This window comes from Filicampus tigris, chromosome 15 (assembly GCF_054856515.1).
Source record: "Filicampus tigris isolate MCC_2025a chromosome 15, RoL_Ftig_1.0, whole genome shotgun sequence".
Lineage (NCBI taxonomy): Eukaryota > Metazoa > Chordata > Actinopteri > Syngnathiformes > Syngnathidae > Filicampus > Filicampus tigris.
The window spans coordinates 16,391,049-16,411,677 of record NC_141231.1 but is presented as its reverse complement, the minus strand read 5'-3'; the positions used below and the strand labels follow the sequence as shown (position 1 = coordinate 16,411,677).

At 42.1% G+C, this 20,629-nt stretch overlaps 1 protein-coding gene across 3 annotated transcripts in view; it reads left to right on the top strand.

The window, feature by feature from the left end:
• palm2akap2 (PALM2 and AKAP2 fusion) overlaps positions 1-20,629 on the top strand; it is a 68,370-nt gene that overhangs the window by 9,303 nt on the left and 38,438 nt on the right. For all 3 annotated transcript variants that reach the window (XM_086053414.1, XM_086053412.1, XM_086053413.1), the window contains 4 exons: positions 6,879-6,959; positions 10,122-10,243; positions 19,333-19,447; positions 19,983-20,004. In XM_086053414.1, the coding sequence (XP_085909540.1) occupies positions 6,879-6,959; positions 10,122-10,243; positions 19,333-19,447; positions 19,983-20,004 (340 nt within the window). The remainder of the gene's footprint in view (positions 1-6,878; positions 6,960-10,121; positions 10,244-19,332; positions 19,448-19,982; positions 20,005-20,629) is intronic.

The window sequence follows — 20,629 nt, the reverse complement described above, 5'->3', positions numbered from 1 at the left end:
AAACTCACCTTTACACTTATAAGCAATGGTGTACCTACAGAAAAACCCGCACAAGCGTGGGGAGAGCACAGGCAGGCCCGAGCCAATATTCAGACCAGTACGTGGCAAATGCTCTAACCACATGTACCAGCGTGCCGCCAGACCCTTGTCATATTTCATCCATTTAAATAGAAAGCCTCTGTGAGGTAGCAAACAGCTGCAAGCATAATGTCCACATGTGCCGCAGAGTGTGCCTCGTGGAGGGTAACTCGGGAATAAAGCAATGAGCTAATGGTAGCTAGGTTCGACTCTCACACCTTCATGAGAATTATGACAAAACCGTCATCGCTAGCACAGTACGTCAACGCAGGTCTTCAAAGGCGTCGTAAGTAGGCCATCGGAGCAAGTTAGCGTTTCAGATTTCACGCTCTCGGATATCACTAGAATGTTGAACACAACTGTCAAGAATGAGAAACGCTAACTTCCTTTTTTCCATTGTTGCTCCTTGGCTTGGCGATCGATCCAGGGTTGACCCCTTCCTTTGCCCAAAGTCAGCTGGGGTGGACTCTCGCGCATCCTTGACCATGATTAGTGCATGTGCTATAGATAATGGATGGATGGATTATAAATATGAAAGAATCATTTAAATAAGAATTATTATTTTTTTCACATTTAAAGATGAAGTCAACCCAAACATTTTTTTTGAGGAATATGTTCTATGCAAGCCCACTAGTTGAAACAAAGCATTCTGATAAATATTGCATTTGTGGAATTTGTGGGGTCAATCCACCCGTTTTTAGCCATCTCTGGGGCGGCCATTTTGTCACTTCTCTCGTCTGAAAATGACATCACAACTGCTCAGCGCTCAGGTAACGACCAATCACAGCTCACCTGTTTTCCGAAACTGAGCCGTGATTGGTCGTTACCTGAGCCCTGAGCAGTTGTGATGTCATTTTCAGTCGACAGAAGTGACAAAATGGCCGCCCCCTGAGATTGCTAAAAAGGGGTGGATTTTGCTGCTTAACTCATATACCACAAACGCAATATTAATTAGAATGCCGTGTTTCAACTAATGGGCCCGCTGGGCATATATTCTTGAAAAAATATGTTTGGCTTGATTTCCCCCTTTAAAAGAATGTTAAAGTGTTTGAATAACAACCTTAGTGACCAACGTATAGAGCTGTATACATTCCCCCTTTTTTTTTTTAGAGCCCTGCTGAAATCAGCCTGTCTTAAGGGCGCAGTTCTGTCTCATGCAAAGAAAACACTGCTCACATGTCTTCTGCGAAGTCTGCCAGCGCTGAGCATGGCCTCCATCACCATGACGATTAGCGGATGGGAAATTGGGCTCGTTATGGAAAAACTCCATTTCCATAATACGCCTCCTTTAAAGACCATGGAACCAACTAGTGGAGAACAATTACAGAGATTTAGACATGCACTATTTGGATAATACAGACATGCACTTAATGGAAAGATCAGAGCATTGCACACAAACAGTGCCCGAAGCAGTTGGGGGGGCGGGGGGGGGGGGTGCCTTGTCCACAAAATGCAAATTCCAAATCGAACCAATCTCCGAGCCTGAGGCCCGAGCCACTGCCACCCTTTAACTCATTCACCGCCAGACATTTTCAGGCCCTCTTTTATCATGACGTTTGAAAAAATGTTCCAAAAAGTATCAATACGTTCCTGGGATTGAATGGATGTGAAAAGACAAATAAATACGTCATTGGCAGTGAATGAGTTAACATACACATACGGTATCATTGTTTTAATAGCTCGATTTCATAGACATAAAAAAAACCCGTAAAAACCAAAGTAGATTTAGGGTCATGTAAGAGCACGATTCAGTCGGCACACCAGAGGATGTGCTGCGTTGTTGCGTTTGCTCATCAGGCTGTTGGCTGTCAAACACACAGACAAGGATTCCCACTGTCTGATGGTGATTACAGCCTATCGGATGCCAACAGTGTCGGTTTCTGTGGTTACTAATTGGGCAGATTAAGTTGATGTCATGCTTTTAAATGCAGGCCTGTAATTGGCATGGTCCTAACGTGTAATCATAGTAGACGGGGGAGCAGAGTCTGGTCAGAAAGAAATGATTACATGTGCGGCTCGGCGTATGTTTGTATATGTGTGTGCGTGCGCGTATGCGGTTTGAAGATCAACCAATGAATGGTGAGTGCAACAGCTTTCTAATTCGACATTGCCCACGGCGAGAGAAGCAGCGCGGGAGGCTGCCCTGCAAAACAAAAAAAATCCACGGCAAAGGTGTCGACGCGTTGCTCACACTGCTGCGTCTGGGGCATGTTTACACAGATGATCTCAGCACTTTGGACTTTAAGCTGCCCTCAAACATGCCACAATCGTTTTCCCAGTGTGTGCGTTTTGAGGAAGCATGACATCTGCAGGCACCGACCGCAAGGCAGGAACTGCGGCCGATCAAAGTTTTGGATAAAATAGCCAACCTCTGGAAGACTCATATTTACAATCTTGTAAAGATAAAGACGCTTAAAGAACCCCGGGTTCAACCACAGATTGCTCACAGTCTGACTAAGTCGTGATCGCGACGGATGCCGGACGCTTTCTGGATCCACTTAGTGGGGGTCTTACAGGGGGAAGTAACTGGGACAGAGGAGGAGGGGGGGATGTGAGGAGGAGCATTGGCATGTGCTGACATTTGGGACTGGTCTGCGCCGGAGGAGCGGCGTAATGGACTGCGTCAAAAGTAGTAAACAGAAATGGGGGGGGGGGGGGCTGTGCGATCAGCAGCACTGTGCAAATGACCTAATAATGGATGGACAATTTTCTTAATTAAAACATGAATCGGTATTGAAATGTTCCAGGTCATTTTTGCATTAAAACATGTCCAAAAGTGGTCGCTTCAGTATCATACACTCCAAGTATGATACAAAAAAAAATAAAATAGCTGCCTTTACGAAGATCATAATGCAAAGGTTGGATTAAGAATGTACAGTGTTATGAGTTTGAAAATAGGCAAAGTATTTTTGCACTTTGTGTTTCAAATTTGTATCGTTAATTGCAGCCAATACGGTGCAGCAAATACACACATATTCGTTAAAGAAAACATTTCAAATACCAACACCTGCCTTGGGTTCTCGGTATCATGACATGAATCCCGTAGATAAGCATGCAAGTATTTTCCTCATTTCTCCTTGGGTCATGCTGATTCGATTTCCAGTGAGCCAAAAAGGAAAAAAATAAATAAATAAATAAATAAATAAATACGAGTACCAAACTAGTGTTCAGGAAAATATCACTAAGACAGAACTAAAAGACATATGATCCATCATCAACATTATTGCATCACTTAACATCAGTACACACCGTGAAGATTTATGGTCATTTTTGGATTGGTGTGATCAATTGGTAGCTTCACCTTTGATTATTTGGGAAAGTAGAACAACCAACTGAAAAGATTGGATCGTTTAGCCGCGGCAGAGCAAACATGGTAATAAGATGCTCGCTTTATGGGCAGTAAATGAATGTGTGTGGGAGAGCGCCCGCTTGGGGCAAAGTCTCCGGATAGGGTGCAGGCAATGGGGATGGGGGTTCGGTTTGTTGGCAGTAGGGGGTCTAAGACATGAGAGGCACTACATGCCATCCAAAATTAGCAGCAGCTGTTTTGGCCCCACTTGAATAGTTGCGTCTGTGAATGTGATTGGGCAGCATTTAAATGACACAGGAGAGAGTGGAATGCTGACAGATTGAGCCAAGATGTTTTATTGTTTATTTCGTTATTTCCATGATGGCTAATCTTCATCCAGTGGTGTCAATGCAAGAGTGTCGCGGCAGAAAGAAAAGGGCACGCCGCTGTCTTTGCAAATATTACTTTTGACGAGACAGTCGCCCCTGCTGACATGGCCGCCATGCGGCTCCATGCATACTATGCAAAGCCTTCGATGGGAAAGTCGCCCCTGCCAACATGGCCGCCACATCGGCATGATTGCAGCCATTTTTTGGTGACATTGTCCTTTTGGAGTAAAGTTCACATGTTTGATTCACAATTAACCTAAACCCATTTTGACAAAAAACAGTTCTAATCCTCTTCTTCTTTTTTTTTTTTTTTTTTAAACACGTGTGGACGACACCTGCTGCTATCGCATGACATTGGAATGCGGGCGCTGCTGTCCTGTGCCACGTTTGCATTTCCTGATACCGCTTGTTGAGAAGCTACCAAGTTTACCTTCTTTCAGGTTACCGACCAAACTTGCATTATGTGAGGCGAATACGGTCTCATGAGCTTGAAGTTCCATTTCGGGTTCTGCAATCTACGGCATTTGGCTGAATGGAAGATGATCTTCTTCAGGGGGAGATGTTTCTCTTGGGTGTGTTGGAATGTGCAGAATGTGAAGCATCTGAGTGGTACCTCTCGTCTCTTCACGATGAGCGGTACAACATGATCTCACTTGATGGTTTGTATAATGTAATATTTTGTAGCTGAAATTTTGTGCCACTGCCAAGGCATTAAGAGTTACCGTATTTTCTGGACTATAAGCCGCAGCTTTACATAAGACGACTTTTTTTTTTTCAAATAATGAAAATTACCCAAAACTACGGAAAATACGGTGAGTATAAGGACATATTTACTTAAGGTTTTTTACTTTCCTTCCCTTAAATGATTGAGGGTTGTATCATCAGTGAATGAATGAGGCATTTCATTCCCTTTCAGTGAATGACGGGGTGAATGAGGCAACCTTGTAAATGCTCTTTGAAGGGAAGATATGATGCAAAACGGACTTTTTAATCACCCTTATACACATATCGGGGTCACCGCAAACCCACAGTGCACCCAAGTCAATTGTGTGCACTGTCACAAAATGTGTTCCATGACTTGGCAGCTACCTGGGCGCAGATTCGCCATTTTTCATTTCCTGAAAGTGACAGCCGGATTACACCACCGAGCCACTGTCATGTCCAAGCGTCTTTACTTGCAGCCTGAGTTTAAAGCTGATTTTTTATTTTTTTTAATTCACACCTAACCAGACGTTAATATCCTGCTGTGTCTGTGATTCTTGCCCTTGTTCTAGAATATCCACTTTCCTCTTCTCAATTACTAAGATGGAATAAAAGTTCTGTTGAAGAAATGTCATTTTATTGATTTTTTTCTACTTGGAAGTGTGACACCAGTAGCGGAACAAGTGATTATCTGTGTATGAGGGCCTACTGTAGCTGCAATGCAAGCCAAGTTTGGCCAAACACCGAGTGAGTCAGAATGTGGGAAGCTATTAATGTGTCTTCAAGAATGTCAACATATTTTCCCGAGGAGGAGGTTGGAGTGTGTGTTCTCTACTGTCAATGTTGTGGATTTTCTTTCAATTCAAACTTAAAAACACATCATAGAGCAGCTCTTAATAGTCTCCCACCAAACTTTTTTTTTTTTTTTTTTTTTAGCCCACAGTAGAAGTGCTACTGGTATTTTTTTTTTTTTGGCTACCAGCATAACCGCAAGCAGATTTCCTCCCCAACTTGGAGGTGTGTCTGTGTGTATTTTATTTGGTGCAGATTATCTTGCATTGTACCGCAGCCAATGTAGAGGCAGTGTCAACTTTTCCTACAAGACTGCCCTCTTGTGCCCCCCACCCCCACATACCCGCCGTTGCACTTCCATTCCATTACATCATGGAGCGTTCTGCCAGCAAACCTGATAGCGCCAGGCTGTTTCCGCCCTTCTCAATGATTTGTCCTATCTATTGTTTTAAGTTTTGTCTTCAGTCTGTGTCCATCCCTGTTCTCTTGGCAAAAGGGCAAGCGCGGGCAAGAGAGCAAAAACGTAGTATGTCAATGGAGTAACTAAACGTTCAATTTGAGTGCAAAATGAAAGGGTGGGAAAAGCAGACTCAGCACTAAATGGTTGTGTCTCTTTGCCAGAAATATTACTGGAGTCATAGTCGAGCAGAACCGTTTGGATTTTGCTCTTTTTTTCATCTTGTTCTTCTAGTGGAGGTTTTTCTCTCTGTTTCTTCTACTGTAGTTTTGGGCAAACTCCACAAATGTGTCAGAGAAAAGCTCCAACGTTCATACAGATTTTGGGGGGCTTTTCTGTGGTAATTTAAAGCAAACAGGAAGCGTGTGCGTGTGAGAGCGACGTCCGCAAACTCCCATGCCCTTCTACCCCACGCAGGGCTACGCCATCTTGTTTACATTCCCATGTATTTTCGTCGACAGCTGCTTCGCATTGCCTTCATCTACTCCATTTTTTTTCCCCCTACGCTTTTTTTCACCCTCGCCCTCATTCGTGTCCACTCCTGTTAAGGATCTTTCCCCTCACTTCAAGGTCAACCTCTGTTTTCTCTCTTTAGAGGACTCAAGTGGCTTATTCCTCTTGAGATAACAGGTGAAATCCTTAGCCCTGTCAGTCTTTGATAGATTTCGACCTGCAACTGGGCCAACACTTCGCTTCCTTCACGCAACATATTCCTCCTTGGCCTTTCGAGCGGCAAATGAGTTAATTTGCTATCATTGTCTCCATTTGCTGTATTGTTCAAATAAAACAATTCCGGAGCATGGTTCTAAGGTTGTGGGTTTGAATCCAATCTCCAGTCTCTCTGTATTAGATCATGCTTCTTAGGTTAGGTGAAGACTAAATTACCCTTAGGTGTGAGGCTATAGTTACCGTATTTTCCGGACTATAAGACGCACCTTTATATAAGCCGCATGATTCAAAACCTAGGGGAAACGTAGCGGTTTATAGTCCGGAAAATACGGTAATCTATATTTGCGATTTGGCTGGCGACCAATGCAGGATGTAAACCGCCTCTTCCCCAAAGTCAGCTGAGATGTAGCCGCGAACATTAGTGACGATCAGCGGTATAGAAGATTGATGGATGAATGTACCAATTGTAGGTTTTTATTATTCCCTGTTTTGTGTTACGCAGGACAAGCGAAAACGTCAAACTGAGATCGAAGAAAAGAGAAGTCAGCTGGATGATTTGGTTTTGCAGCTACAACATCTCAAGGTTGGTGTGTGATTGCTTTTCTTTTTTTTTTTTTTTTTTACAGAAAGTCTTCAGTGCTCATTTTATACAGTTGAGTCGAAGGACTCTCATTGTGTGGTATCTTTATATTCAAATACTTTATATGGATCAGTACGTCACGTACTCATAACACCAAAAAATTACAAAAATGGGCTACTAGAAAACACTGATTAATCATTCAAACAAGCGCTATTTAGGCTGCGGGAACTGGACGGCTAACAGGTTATTGGTTTTAAAAATAGAGCGACAGGGATTCATTTAGATTTGAGCTCTTGATCATCGAACCCAGTGATAAATACGTCACATGACCAGAATTTCAAATATCTGGAGACAAATCACATAAAGACATGCTAATCATGTGATTTGTTGTGAATGTCAAAATTAACACCGTTATCTTACTCCATTTCGAATTGATGTGACATCAACAGGATTAAATACATCAACTTGGACTTTGGTATCATAAACTGGATATAGAGATACGACTCCGCCACTGTGAATTGATTTCAAATGCCGCTGAGATGTAGAATGTGTGGGAAAATGGCCTTGGGTTCCTGTTTTGCTATAAATATCCATCCAGTGGAAATAAAATACATTCCTTTCTCCAATTAAAGGCCTTTCTAAACACTTGGATTGAAAGAGTCTTTCATTAGTAAATTTGATTCCTGACTACTGGTGGTTTCCAGCTGTAAACACCCACTCATGGAAACACTGACAAAGGATTGTTGATGAAAGCCATGCACACCTTGTTTCTGGCCATTAAAGCGTCGTGTTCACTGCAACGGTTGATATACATGCGGCAAGCGATGCGCTCTCGCAATAACGTCGCATTAATAGCAGCATTCAGCACTCTATTAAGTTCATAACTGGACTGTTTTCCAGCAACATGAGCTCTGTGCATAAATGCAAAACCACCACAGGGAGATCCTGCCGCAACAACCTCCACAAACACAACTCCATTATGTTTTGCCATCACATACATAATTTAAAAGTATTAAGGATTTTTTTTTTGCCCCCCCTCATTACAACCACCATCTTCAACAACAGCTTTTTTTCGAGGGTTACAAAAATTCGATTCAAGTTTTCCCAAGCCAAAGTTTGATGACATCTGGTCCATAAAGTCACCGCCGCAAGATTTAAAAACGGTCAGTCTTCATCTTCAGTGCCTATTTTTCTCTCACTTTATGTCAAGGCATAAGGTACGCCGGTCAAGAGATCCTTTTAAACCAATTGATGAAATGATCAATAGTGTTGTGACTGCAGAATCTGCACTATTGGACACCTTGCTTTATTGAGCGCAACACCCCCCCTTTGAGTCAGCACACTGCCGTGTTTACTTTTCATGCAGGCAGGCACCAGCGGACTTGATGTAATCAGCATCTGGTCATACAGTCCCATCAAACGGCCATTACGTCTGAGTGCCACGCAGCCAAGCAGCATGAAGCTGGCTTTGTAGTACGAACCTCCAGGGGGCCGCTGCCCTGAGAAAAGAAAAGTAGACTGCAACTCGGTGATTTGATAAGGACGGCTGCCTCTCTGATTGGATGCATTGGTCTGTAAAAAAGTCAACGTTGTCTTGAATTACACAGCTAAATATATGTATTTTAGTACTGTCTAAAATGTTTCAATCGATTAATCGCAAAATATTCCATAATTGATCGCGATTAATCACATTTTTCAACTACAATTTTTTACAAAGCTTAGAAATGATATTTACTTGAGTAAAATTAATGAGGGGAAAAAAATTTAAAGTGTATTTCCATTCAAAGACGGTTCTAATAGTTTTCTTTGATCCTTGAATTACATTCTTTCCTGTCAAATACAACTGTTGAGCGATACACCAAAGACGTACAACTAATATGGTACTTGAAATTGGCGTCGAAAAGTGCGCAAATTATTTTGGATTTCTCCAAGGAGCCAGCAAGTAACTTTTTAAGTAAAATTACGTACAAGGTCAGCCTGTACGACAGTGACTCTCCTCTAAGTTTGGTTGAGCAAGTAAATAAAACTGAGTTAACTGAGTTAATTTTTTTAAATGCGTTGTGAATGTGTTTTGTTTTTTTGTTTTTTTTAACCTGTAGCAATAATGAGGGTATTATTTACCCAAGTATCTCTGTTTTCGGACACTTTAAGACGTTTGACGTCAGGACTCAACAGTGTGAGAGAAATAGCAACGTGTTCTGGCGAATCACAGAGGAAATAACAGCTGTGGACGATTGCATCTGACATTTGGCGAGAGGCGGGGTATGTCCTGGACTGGTCGTTAAGTCAGTAACAAGACAAATGCAGACAAACAACCATTTTCTCTGATGGGAAATTTAGAGTCATCAATTAGCCTAAGATGAATAATTTTGGAATGTGTTCGCATTCAGAGAAAAAAAAAAAAAAAAGTTCACAACGGAAGGCCCAAGCTCAGAAGCAAACGATGATTCTTTTTTCAAATGGAAAGGACGGCTAAATTGATGGCAAGTCATACATCAGGACTTTGTAAAGTTTAAGCGTGTTGATTTAATTTGGTAGAAAAAAGGCAATTGTGGTGTAACTTAAATTATGTGGCAGCTACACACAACAGATGAATGATGCTTGGTTATCTGTAAGGGAAGCAACCGCGCACACGCGCACAACCGAATACCTCAGCTGTCACAATCTGACAGCAGGTGGCATACCGCCGTTGTCTTGTTCCTGCATCGTGTGCGGTGACTCATATGCGAATGTGTTTGCGCACTCATTGTGTGCGGATGATTTTGGCGTTTCTAACATTTGGAGACAAGCAGCTCATTTGTGCGACAGCAAACTTCCATAATTGAAGCAAAGTGTTCATTCCGGACTCTTTTGTGGTGACAACAGAGAGACCAAGAAACTTCAGTTGAAGAGTAGATGACATCATCGTTTGTTTTAAACATTAAATGAGTACCGGTAATCAAAGTTTGTCAATCTGCTCTGTATTGATTCGACGCTTCCATTACGACTGCCAACTGCTCATTCATACCAAAACGTAGTTCTCGGCCCCGTCCGGGATTGTCAAAGCATGACGCGTGGTTTAGTAATCCCAGCCGGAGCTTGCTCAAGAGTGCCATGTTCTCCCCCGAGTCGAGCGGAAGAGAAGCTCCGTAGTGAGGAACTCACCTGAGACATCTCTGTTTGCAGTCCAAAGCCATGCGGGAGCGATGGCTCCTCCAGGGAATGGCGGCCGAACAAGAGGAGGCACGGCGGAAACAGCTGCAACTGGACGAGGAGCACGGGAAGAGGCTGGAGGACATGATACAGAGGTACTGTTGTTGCTTCATCTCCCCCATGTGTTTTAATCGGTGAAACAGTTTCTTGGTCCGAACGGATCAGGCAGGGATGCGGAACAAATGCAAATAGAATAAGATGAAGCGGGATTTTTGTCGTCTTTTATTTGTGCATTCATTTTGGCGTATCCAGCCGAGGTCAAATCTTCCCCATCCTGCATGTGACACCCAATGACGCAATCGCATTACACGTCTACACTGCCCGCTTTAGAAAAACACAGGATATTTGGATTCTTTCCCTTCACGCAGCGGTGCATCGACTCTTAACAAATGGGTCCACGGGCGTCATTTTGATTACATCAGTCGCATTTGAAGTGTCAACCAGGGTCTTAAAATAGAGCTCTAATTTTGTCATACGGCACATCACAAACATTCCCTTGTCGGCAGTTCATGAAAATGCACGCCGACATACGAACACTGCAAGTGGTGAAAATAGTTCCGGTTTTTGTTGGGAGTATTTTTAGTAACCGCTTTTAAAACAGAAGCCGCCAGGGCCGAAGGACAATAAAAGAACGGTAGCATGATGCCAGACAGATGAAAGTGGGATGAAATTGACAATTCGGGGAAGTGTCGTGAAGATAGAACGACAAAAATGAGTTTGACACCCCTGGGTTCGGGTTAGGGGATTTTTCACTACCATTTGGAAATGGCACACCGATGTGGTGTGAAGAGTTTCTTGTGTTTGCAAGGTGGACGTCAGAGCACACTGGGCCCATTTTCTTATCCACCACGCATACATGAAAGAGGCTTTGTTCACCAACATCTACTGTAGCTTATCATCAGTGTTGAAATAACGGAAACGTCACGAGCGGCCACAGACGCCAGCATAACACCGGCACTAAAAGGTAAACAGCAGTAGTGAATGGTCAAAGCACTGTGGAGCAGATTGTCACTTCACTTCAGCTGAATAGTCTTTTTTTTTCTCACTAAAGAAACTCTTTACTTTTAGGAGATATTTAACTTTGTGGTTTGTTTTACTTTAATTGAGAAAAAGCACAAAGATAACAGTTTAGTTCCAACATTTCTGTGTGTTTAGGATCGGCGTTTTTTTTTTTTTTTTTTTTTTTTTTCCAAAGAGTGCTGTTTTGAAATACAAAACAGCAGTTGAAACTTGCGTAAACGTGCACATATTTCTGACCCCCCCCCCCCGAGCATATAGCTAAAATATACCTAATTCAGAATTCATCGATAACCAAGACTTTTGTAAGAAGTGCTCTGCATGTAGCATCAAACAAACTTGTGGGGGCTATGAAAAGCCAGATAATAAGCTTGACGTAAATATTGTAAATCATAGCACATATGTAACCAATAACTATTTAGTTATCTCAGGAGTCCTTTTCGTTCCATGATGCTTTATGGCTGTATTCCCCCCCCCCCTTGGGACACAAGCGTATTTTCACATTTCAAAGCAGAAAGAGTTATTGTTTAACCACAGTTATGACGAACAACAAGAATCATGTTGTCAAATTCTGCTCGAAAAAAGATCCAAAAAAAAGAACTCCGACGGAAGCTGCTGTGACGGCGTCGACAATACACCCCAAACATTTTGGATAACCTCAGCAACCACTACACGTTGGATTTAGGATTGACTGCAAAGGGGATAAGGTATGACCACTTACAAATGCGTCTCCTTGTAAACATTTCCAAATTAGGCTCCCCCGCTTTCATCCTGAATGCACAGAAGCCCAGGAGGCATCCTCTCCCATCTTCCTTTTACAACTGTTAAACTCGTAACATGTGCGTCGGTGGACACTTTTATGATAGAAAGTGACCAAGGCGAAGCCGAAGCTTTTTTTTTTTTTTTTTTTTTTTTTTTTTTTTTTTTAGGGGCCCTCATGCCTTTTCTGAACACGTAAGAGCAAAAATACTGTCACATAGTTTTAAACCAACGCATAAAAGAAAAGTACCTGAAATCAGAAAGAAACGAAGCAATCTTTCGTTTTTTTTTCCGAAAGTAGGAAGCCGCAAACCAAATAGTTCAAACGTCATTATGAAAAAGAAACATGAAGGGAGGAAAATAACGGCATCTTTGTTTAAGTCTAATAACACGGGAAAAAAACATAAAGCAAGCAAGAGGAACAGCCTGATCTTTGTGCTATCCACATATGGAAAGCCCTCCCACCTCATCACCCCCCAAAAAAGGGTCTTTTAGCACGATTTTTCTTTTTTTTTTTTCTTTGTGGTCATATAAACCATCGGGAAGCATACAAAGCGTCAGGCTGGTGAAGAAAGAGGTCTCATTGTGTGCAGCAGAGGACGCTCACACCGACTGAAGGACAAACACGGCGTGCGCGAGTGTGGCAGTGGCAGTTTTACAAATATCCCTATCACGACGTGGCCAAGCTAAGTAAACAAGAGCGAGAGGAATAAGTGCGTGAAAGGCCCTTTCACAATGTGCCACTGACCCGACGTGTAGCCACCACACTGTTACTTTTGGACTGCTGCTATTTCATGTTGCACAGACATATTTAGTCGCACGAAAAGAAGAGCAGAATGCTTCACTTTTCCATGCAGCTTCACACGTTGTATTTGTTGCAACCATTGAAAAAAATTGCGGTCGTAGTTTGCAGCCATGTAGAAATGTACCGCATCATCCTGAGAGCTGTAACGGATATTTTAGATTCTTGCGTAGCTGCATTCAAAACGTTAGACACGGCCAAGGCTGCGTTGCGCTGCGGGGCGGTGAGGACTTTTCCCGTTCATATTTCCTGTCATTCAAATGTTGCAACCAAATCCTGCCGTTATTGAAACATGGAAATAGATCTTTTATTTTATCTGATCATATAGTGAGTCATTTAACGCAATAAAGAACCATTTAGCTCAATCCAAGCCACGCCAAATGAGACAAATTGAACCTATGGGATATACTGCGCATGTATGGTAGAAATAAACCATACTTAGTGCGGGAAATAACGCTGAAACGCCGCCTGTTCCATTTTACATCGGGCTTTGGAAATAATCCGTTTTGCCCCGCAGTGTGAAGCATTGGTGTTTACATCATTTCTCAGTACGGTTAGCTCTTCCAAGAACATAACTTTTGGGAACTAAGACAGTCAACCGTTAAAACGTTGCTCCATGTAGGATAAGAATGATGTGGTAAGGATTTGTTAACTGCTTCCAAATGTCAATTTTATGGGGCGGGGAGGAAACAGCATTTTGTTTTCTCATGTAACACAAGACACGACAAACGGTTTTGAATAAACATAGCGGAAGGGAAAGCCTCCATTGGACTTAAAAGTGGCGCTTCGGTGTCCTGGACAGCTGCAGTGTACGACTGCCAAAGAAGCTCTACTTAACGTACACCACACGTGTTAAAAAAATAATCCTGCGTTTTGATTGACAGCTGTCATGGAGGCACTCATTCAAGATCGCCGGTACTCACGTTGACTAAATGACATCCAGATTCATGAGGCATGTGTTCTGATTTTTACTGGAGAGTTATATCTTGTCTTAAGCTTGCGACTTTTGCTACCGGACTGTCAAGAAGAAAGGAGATAAAACAAATTGTGTCATCGCTCGCGTTTGTGCGTGTGAGAAGAGAAGCAAGAGACAGAGGAAAATCTTCCCTCCAAAATCCTAATAAAATGAACAACTGTGGCGAGATGAAGTGCTTAATGGCGGCCTGTTACGCAACTGACACGTTTACTATGAACGTAATAGGTGGGACACTTCCAGTCGACTCGATAGGTCACGAAGGAGGAGGGCAGCAGATAAATACGCAACTGAAACCGAGAGGTGTGTTGGATCCAGGGGAGAAAAAAATGAGCAAGTGAAAGAAAATATGACGGTTAAAACTTTGCGTGAATTGGATGAATGCTACACTTTCTTTCTTGGAATGTATGAAAACAGCAATGTGTATGATTAATATTATTAGAAGTCATTTTTTGGAAGGCGCAGGGTTGCGTCAAGCTTCCTCCGACGTTCCGAAAACATGCATGGTAGTTTCATTGAAGACTCTAAAAATTGTTGAGTGTGCGTGGTTCTCACAGTCAGCTGTAGAATCCATTTTAAGGGGCTACAAATCACTGGTTTGGTTCCTAAATACATGAAGGAAATGCTAATTGAATGTAAACCCAGAAGGGCTTTGAGGTCTGCAAACTCAAAGCAAACATGGTGAAGCAGCCCTGAGCTTAAATGGAATACTATACGTTGACAACAGAAATGCAGTGAAATATACCCAAATAGAATGCCTTAAAAAACTTTTTTCCACATTCCTTTAAAGGCGAAATCAACCCAAACATTTTTTTTTTTTTTTTCAAGAATATGTTCCCAGCAGGCCCACTAGTTGAAACACGGCATTCTCATTTGTGGAATATGAGTTAAGCAGCAAAATCCACCTGTTTTAGCCATTTCAGGAGGTGGCCATTTTGTCACTTCTGTCGACTGAAAATGACATCACACCTACTCAGGGCTCAGGTAATGACCAATGACGGCTCAGCTTCAGAAAACAGGGGAGCTGTAATTGGTCGTTACCTGAGACACTGTGATGTCATTTTCAGTCGACAGAAGTGACAAAATGGCCGCCCACGGGGGTGGTTAAAAACGAGTGGAACAAATCTTATTCCACAAACGCAATATTTATCGGAATTCAACTAGTGGGCCTGCACTGAACATATTCTTGAAAAAAAATATGTTTGGGTTGATTTCGTCTTTGATTATGATCTTTTCAGCATTTTATTTCTTTTAGCAATTTGAATAAGCGATCTTTCTTCTCTTTGCGTTGCCTTTGAATGTCTTCAGCTGTTCTTTTTGCAAATGCTTTTAGATGTTGCGCTTTTGGTTGAGTTGCCTCGTGTTTGAAATCTGCTATGTAAATAAATTCGCCTTGCCTTGCCTATATGTGCCCCGTGATTGGCTGGCGACCAGTCCATGGTGTACCCCGCCTCCTGCCCAAAGTCAGCTGCAATAGGCTCTAGCTCACCTGTGTCCCGAATGAGACAAACAGTATAGGAAATGGATGGATGGAATATCTGATGAACCAGAGCGGAAAAACGTCAATGCTAAATTGCAAAACTTGATACATTCATGAAAGGGAAATAGATTTGAGACTTTTACAAGAGCAGAGAGAGGTAATGCTGTTTTTTTTCACTAGTGAAATTCTTGGGAAAATGGTGGCCCACTGGCACGGCTTGCTGAGGCTTACCTCAACCAATGTGATCTTTCCAGCAGCTCTGCATCTGGGAAAACTGGCTCCCAAGAGAAGAAGTACACCCAGAAGAAGGAAAGTTCACATACAGCACACATGAATTACGGTGTAAAAATACTCTCTTCTTTACCGCGTGGTTAGCGCTTCTCCTCCTTAGCATCAGTCGTTTGGATCGCCTCGGACTCTCCAACGCATGTGGGCATATATGCACACACTTCTCCACCGCCACATTAAATCAGATATGCACTCTTCCTTGTCCTTTATGATGTGGAAAGGCGGGCGTATCCATGGCAACTGGCCTGCGGTTGGCTGACAAGGCAGGACAGTAGCTGTTGACACTAGGTTCTCTTTTAGCATCGCCACTACCAGACATATACTGTATATACATAGCCTACACTGATCTTTGTTGTTGTTGTTGTTGTTGTTGAATTTACTCAATTTTATTTTGTTAAAGTGGGAATCAACCCAAACGTATTTGTCTTAAGAATGTGTTCCATGCAGGCCCATTAGTCGAAACATGGCATTCTGATTAATATTGCGTTTGTGGAATAAGAGTTATTCCACCCGTTTTTAGCCCTCTCAAGGGGCGGCCATTTTGTCACTTTTGTTTGGGTTGACTTCCTCTTTTCGTAGTTGCAGTTAATTAAAACAACTGGATCCAGATACATTTACACATTTATACAGGAGACTCAGGCTATACATCTGGTTAAAAATCTATCTGGAACCAGATTTTATTTCGTGCAACCACTTGACGAAACAAAATTGCGTAAATTCAACGCAACAGTTTTTCGGTGTACAAAATTAAAGAAATCATCAGTCTTTAAATTATCTAAAGAATATTTCAAAAAAAAAAAAATCTATGTTAAAGTCAACAATCCCACCACTTCTTTTTCTACATAAATGTAGCGCCAAGCAAACGAGGATGAAAAATTAGTTAACAAGAGAATAGAGAATCCATGGCGCAATCCCGCAGTACAGCATTTGCTTCAACTCTTTGCTGCCAGTCTTTGTCATGTTTCTGGTTTGGTCACTAGGGGGTGCCATTAGCAAATAATAGTATATGTGCTGCTTAGTCTTACATAGTTGCCAAAGACCCTGGAGTGGGTCATTTCTTTTGATGCACTGCGAACTCGAAAAATGAAGCATGTGTTTTTCTAATTGATCAATGCATGCATTTATCAACTGAGGCACAGCATCAAAGAGATCACGATCACATCAAGTGTGCCATAAGAGGTCACCAGTCGGGCCACGGGAGTTAAGTGCTCCAAAATATTCTTCAAAAATCATTTATCAGTTAAAAATATATCTTTGCGCATCTGTTTATGCTATTGACGTATAGTGATTGTCAGAACAATTAATTTCTCTACCGTTAGAGGGCAGAAGCTATAGTAAATATGTGTATCCACCTATTGCCATTGCGACTTCCTTCCTGTTCCACATAATTTGTGAGTAAATGCAGACAATATTGTTATTTCTTCAGTATTCATACTTTTTGTGGCTTGTTTTTTTTTTTTGGGGTGATAACGTATGCCGTGACATTTTCCAAATGTAAAATGATTGGCTTAAGTTGGGACAATAAAGATGCACGCATAGAGACCCGCTTTCGCGTAACTCATTGGTGTAAAAAGGAAACAAGATAAAGAGGACCAAGGACAGATGGCGCAAGTGCTTCAAGTTGATATCGTCCTGCTGTCTTAGAAAGATTTGTACGCTGCTCGTTGTCCTTGTTTGGGGTTCCAAGGTTGGCTTGTTGCTCATTTTAGCAGCCGGTCTATGGCTCCATGCACCATCCAGCATAACTGGGTTTCGAAGTTCGAACCATTGTCTCACTGCAGTCCCGCTGTCTAGAAGGAACCTTTGCATTTTCTTTTAACTGCTCTCTGGAATAGCAAATCCCAGAATATCATGTCCACTCAGTTCATCACTGCTCATCCACGTGATGACTTACTACTAAAACACCGCCCTGATGTCTCTGAAAATGTGATGGAAAAAAACGTCCGCTGATTTGAGAGCCTGTCAGATCGATAATGAATGAAACTGCCTATAATGCTAAAAATGAAGGACTGATCTTTGTTTATTCTAGAAAAACGCTGGCAAGAGCAACAGTTAATGGTAGTGTGATGAAGCTGAAAGTCTCCCCCCCACAATTATAGCAAACACATTCTTTGCATCCCAGAGGAGTTTACTAAAGTGTCGCAAGTGCTGGCAGGCTGTGAGGAAGCAACGGTGGTTCTCCTCCCTGACTGCTTCCTCCTATTGTTGTTACATCCATCTCTTAATGTCCCTCTGTGCGAGTGTGTTTGAGTGCGTGTCTCTTACACGTCAGCGTCTTACAATTGAGGAGCGCTCTGTGAGCGGATGGTTGTGGCATCGTCGTGCGGTGTCCTAAATGTAATCCAGAATGATCTCCTTTTGGAGATTTTGGCAGAGTACTCATGCTGCAACATGCACTACAATTTCTAAGGTCAAGCACAATCTGTTCTGGGATGCCCGCTATTCGTTTGCGAACCTTTTTCCCCTGTGAAGTTAATAGGAAGGAAAGGTTAGCATGTCTGCCTCACATCAAGAAGTTCCAGGTTTGAATCTCGTTTGCGTTTTCCTCCACGTACGTGCATGTAAGGTTGTATGGACACTTTAAATTGCGCTAAAGCGTGGATGATTTTGTTTATTTGCCCTGCGATTGACTGACCAAACTCAGCTGGGACTGGCTGCAGCTCACCGCACTAGAAAATGGTTGGATGGAAATACTTGAGAGGTTCTAATGTCAAATGACTTCCTCAAAGTTTAAACTGGGGCTTAAGTTATTTTTTCCACTTTGAAATATAGCAAATAGGATTAGTACTGCGGGATGTTTTGCATGAATCATGTAGTTGTTGAGCCGTCATGTTGGATTATTGGACGTCTCACTCAGGAAAAACCGCTTTAAGCCTTTACAACACTCCCCTACTGGGTTTGTCAAAAGATGCTTTTGTCCCATAACCAGCTGCAGCCAACGTCTGATTCAGTGTTGGTACTTTGCGTCAAATTAGGCTGTCTTCCTGAACAGGTGCAATAAATGCCATCTTGCCACAGAAGCAAACTGTCAAGCAGAACGCCTTTTTTTTTTTTTTTTTTTTTTTTTGGACCGACGTTTTCACATGTATAAAAATCGAAGGACGTTTCATTTATTTACCATGCTAAAACTCATCCAATATCCACTTTGCTAAATTATGGTAATTAGATATTGACATTTCTTATATAAAAGAGAAACAGCAAGGCGATCAAGTAAAAATTCAAGGATTTATCAGGATTTTGGGGTGGCTAACAGCCCAGGATCCCACTAGATTAGCTCCACCTCTTTCCTGACCTTTAGCAGAGTCACACGCCCACATTCATGACCTCAACAAGAGCATTTTTTACCAAGCCAGAAAGTGGAGCAAACAATTAACGAAACTGTCTTTTATTCATTGATTTATTGGTCGTTATGAAAATACTATATATACTACTATTTTTGTTTCTTTTCGTAAAGCCAGAAAAGCTCTGTCTAAAACTATTTAGAATTTAGACCGGTTATTAATATGGAGTTCATCTCTCCAATCCGACTTTGTATAATACGTGATCAAGATTGGTCGTGATCTCCCTTCTGCACAAAACAGCTGCAACTTTAAACATCGCATCTTGAAGCAGAAACAGAAACTCAGAATATGTTGTTGACAGTCAACTCAGGTCCAAGCCACTATTGTAGGAAATTATGATTATAATTGTCATGGTTGACGTTGGGATGAAATGTAGAGCCAAATCTTCCTATCACACAAATCGGTCTTTCCGGTTGTTTTGAGTTGAATTGAGGACTCACTGTTTTAAGCAACCACAGGATGCGGGTCAGAAGCGGCGAAGCTCTCCAATATCGATTCAAAGTGTGTTATTTCTGTGTTTGTAGGCTGGAATCTGAAATCGGTACGCTTGAGAGTGAAGAATCTCTGATCTCGGCTAAAGAGCGGGCTTTACGGGAACGCCTCAAGGAGACGGAACGCTCAATAGAAGACCTGCAGAAGGTACAAAACATGAACTGAACATGAAAAAAAAAACATGAACATGAAAAATGAACCTTATAAGTGCATGCTAAGTTATAGAGGGTCATTGTGACATATGTTGTCTTGTACATTAAAATTGAACCCAAGTGAGCACATTGAGTACAACTTGGTGCACGCTCCTGTAGAAGAGCTGCGGACAACTTTTTCCCATTATTTAATACAGTGGAACCTTTAAAGTCAAACATGATCTGTTCCAGGGAGCTGGTTGACCTCCCAATCATACTTGGAAAAAAAAGTGTCAATTTCAAATAAAGGAAAATAGATTGAATACAATATATATGGAAATAATCTATTTCAGGAGTGGGGTGGCCATTGGGAATTTCGGGAAAATATGTGAATTTTTCCCAAATGGCCGGTGAGTTCCAGGCTGGTCCTGGCCTTCCGGGTCGCTAGCAGACCCCCCAAGTTTTGAGGCAGAAGTTCCACTGTAGAGTAAATAAAATTATGAAGAGCACTAAATCACAGGGATTAATAAGGTCGTTGTTCTCTTTTTCAGAGTTTGATGACCCATGATGGAGGTAGGATCAATGACACACACACACACACGCATGTGTGTGCACACACACACACGCACACGATTAAAGTGGAACCTCGATTCAACGGGCCCCGATTTAATGGATTTTGGATTCAACGGACATCAAATTGTGTCTGTTTCTATCTAAAGCAATGCATGGCCATACATGCGGCGGCCATGTTGGTAGGGGCAACGTCCCCATCAAAGGCAATCGAAAGCATGGACAAGTGGCGTGTCACATTTACCTATCTTCATATCCATGGCTGTTGTTTGCGTGGGTGCTTGTTTTTTTTTTTTGTTTTTTTGGCATGCCCTTCTCTATGGCAAAAGGTAGCGCGCTAACCGCAAAGCACTTTTAAAAGTGACCAGCTGCATGCCATTATCACCCCAAAGCACCAGTGATGCAAGTTTGGATAAACTTTACAACTCTTCTAACAGTTTCAACATTTTTAACAGTTATTTACAGTTGAATGCTGTCCTGAGCGTTTTTAGTGTGCAAAATACAAAATTACACAACAATTCCATAACGTATTGGGCGGTTTTATGCCACGACAAAAGTCTGCTTCAATTTAACAGACAATCGGCTTTTATGGCCGACACCTTCCCCTGATGGTCCATAAAAGCGAGGT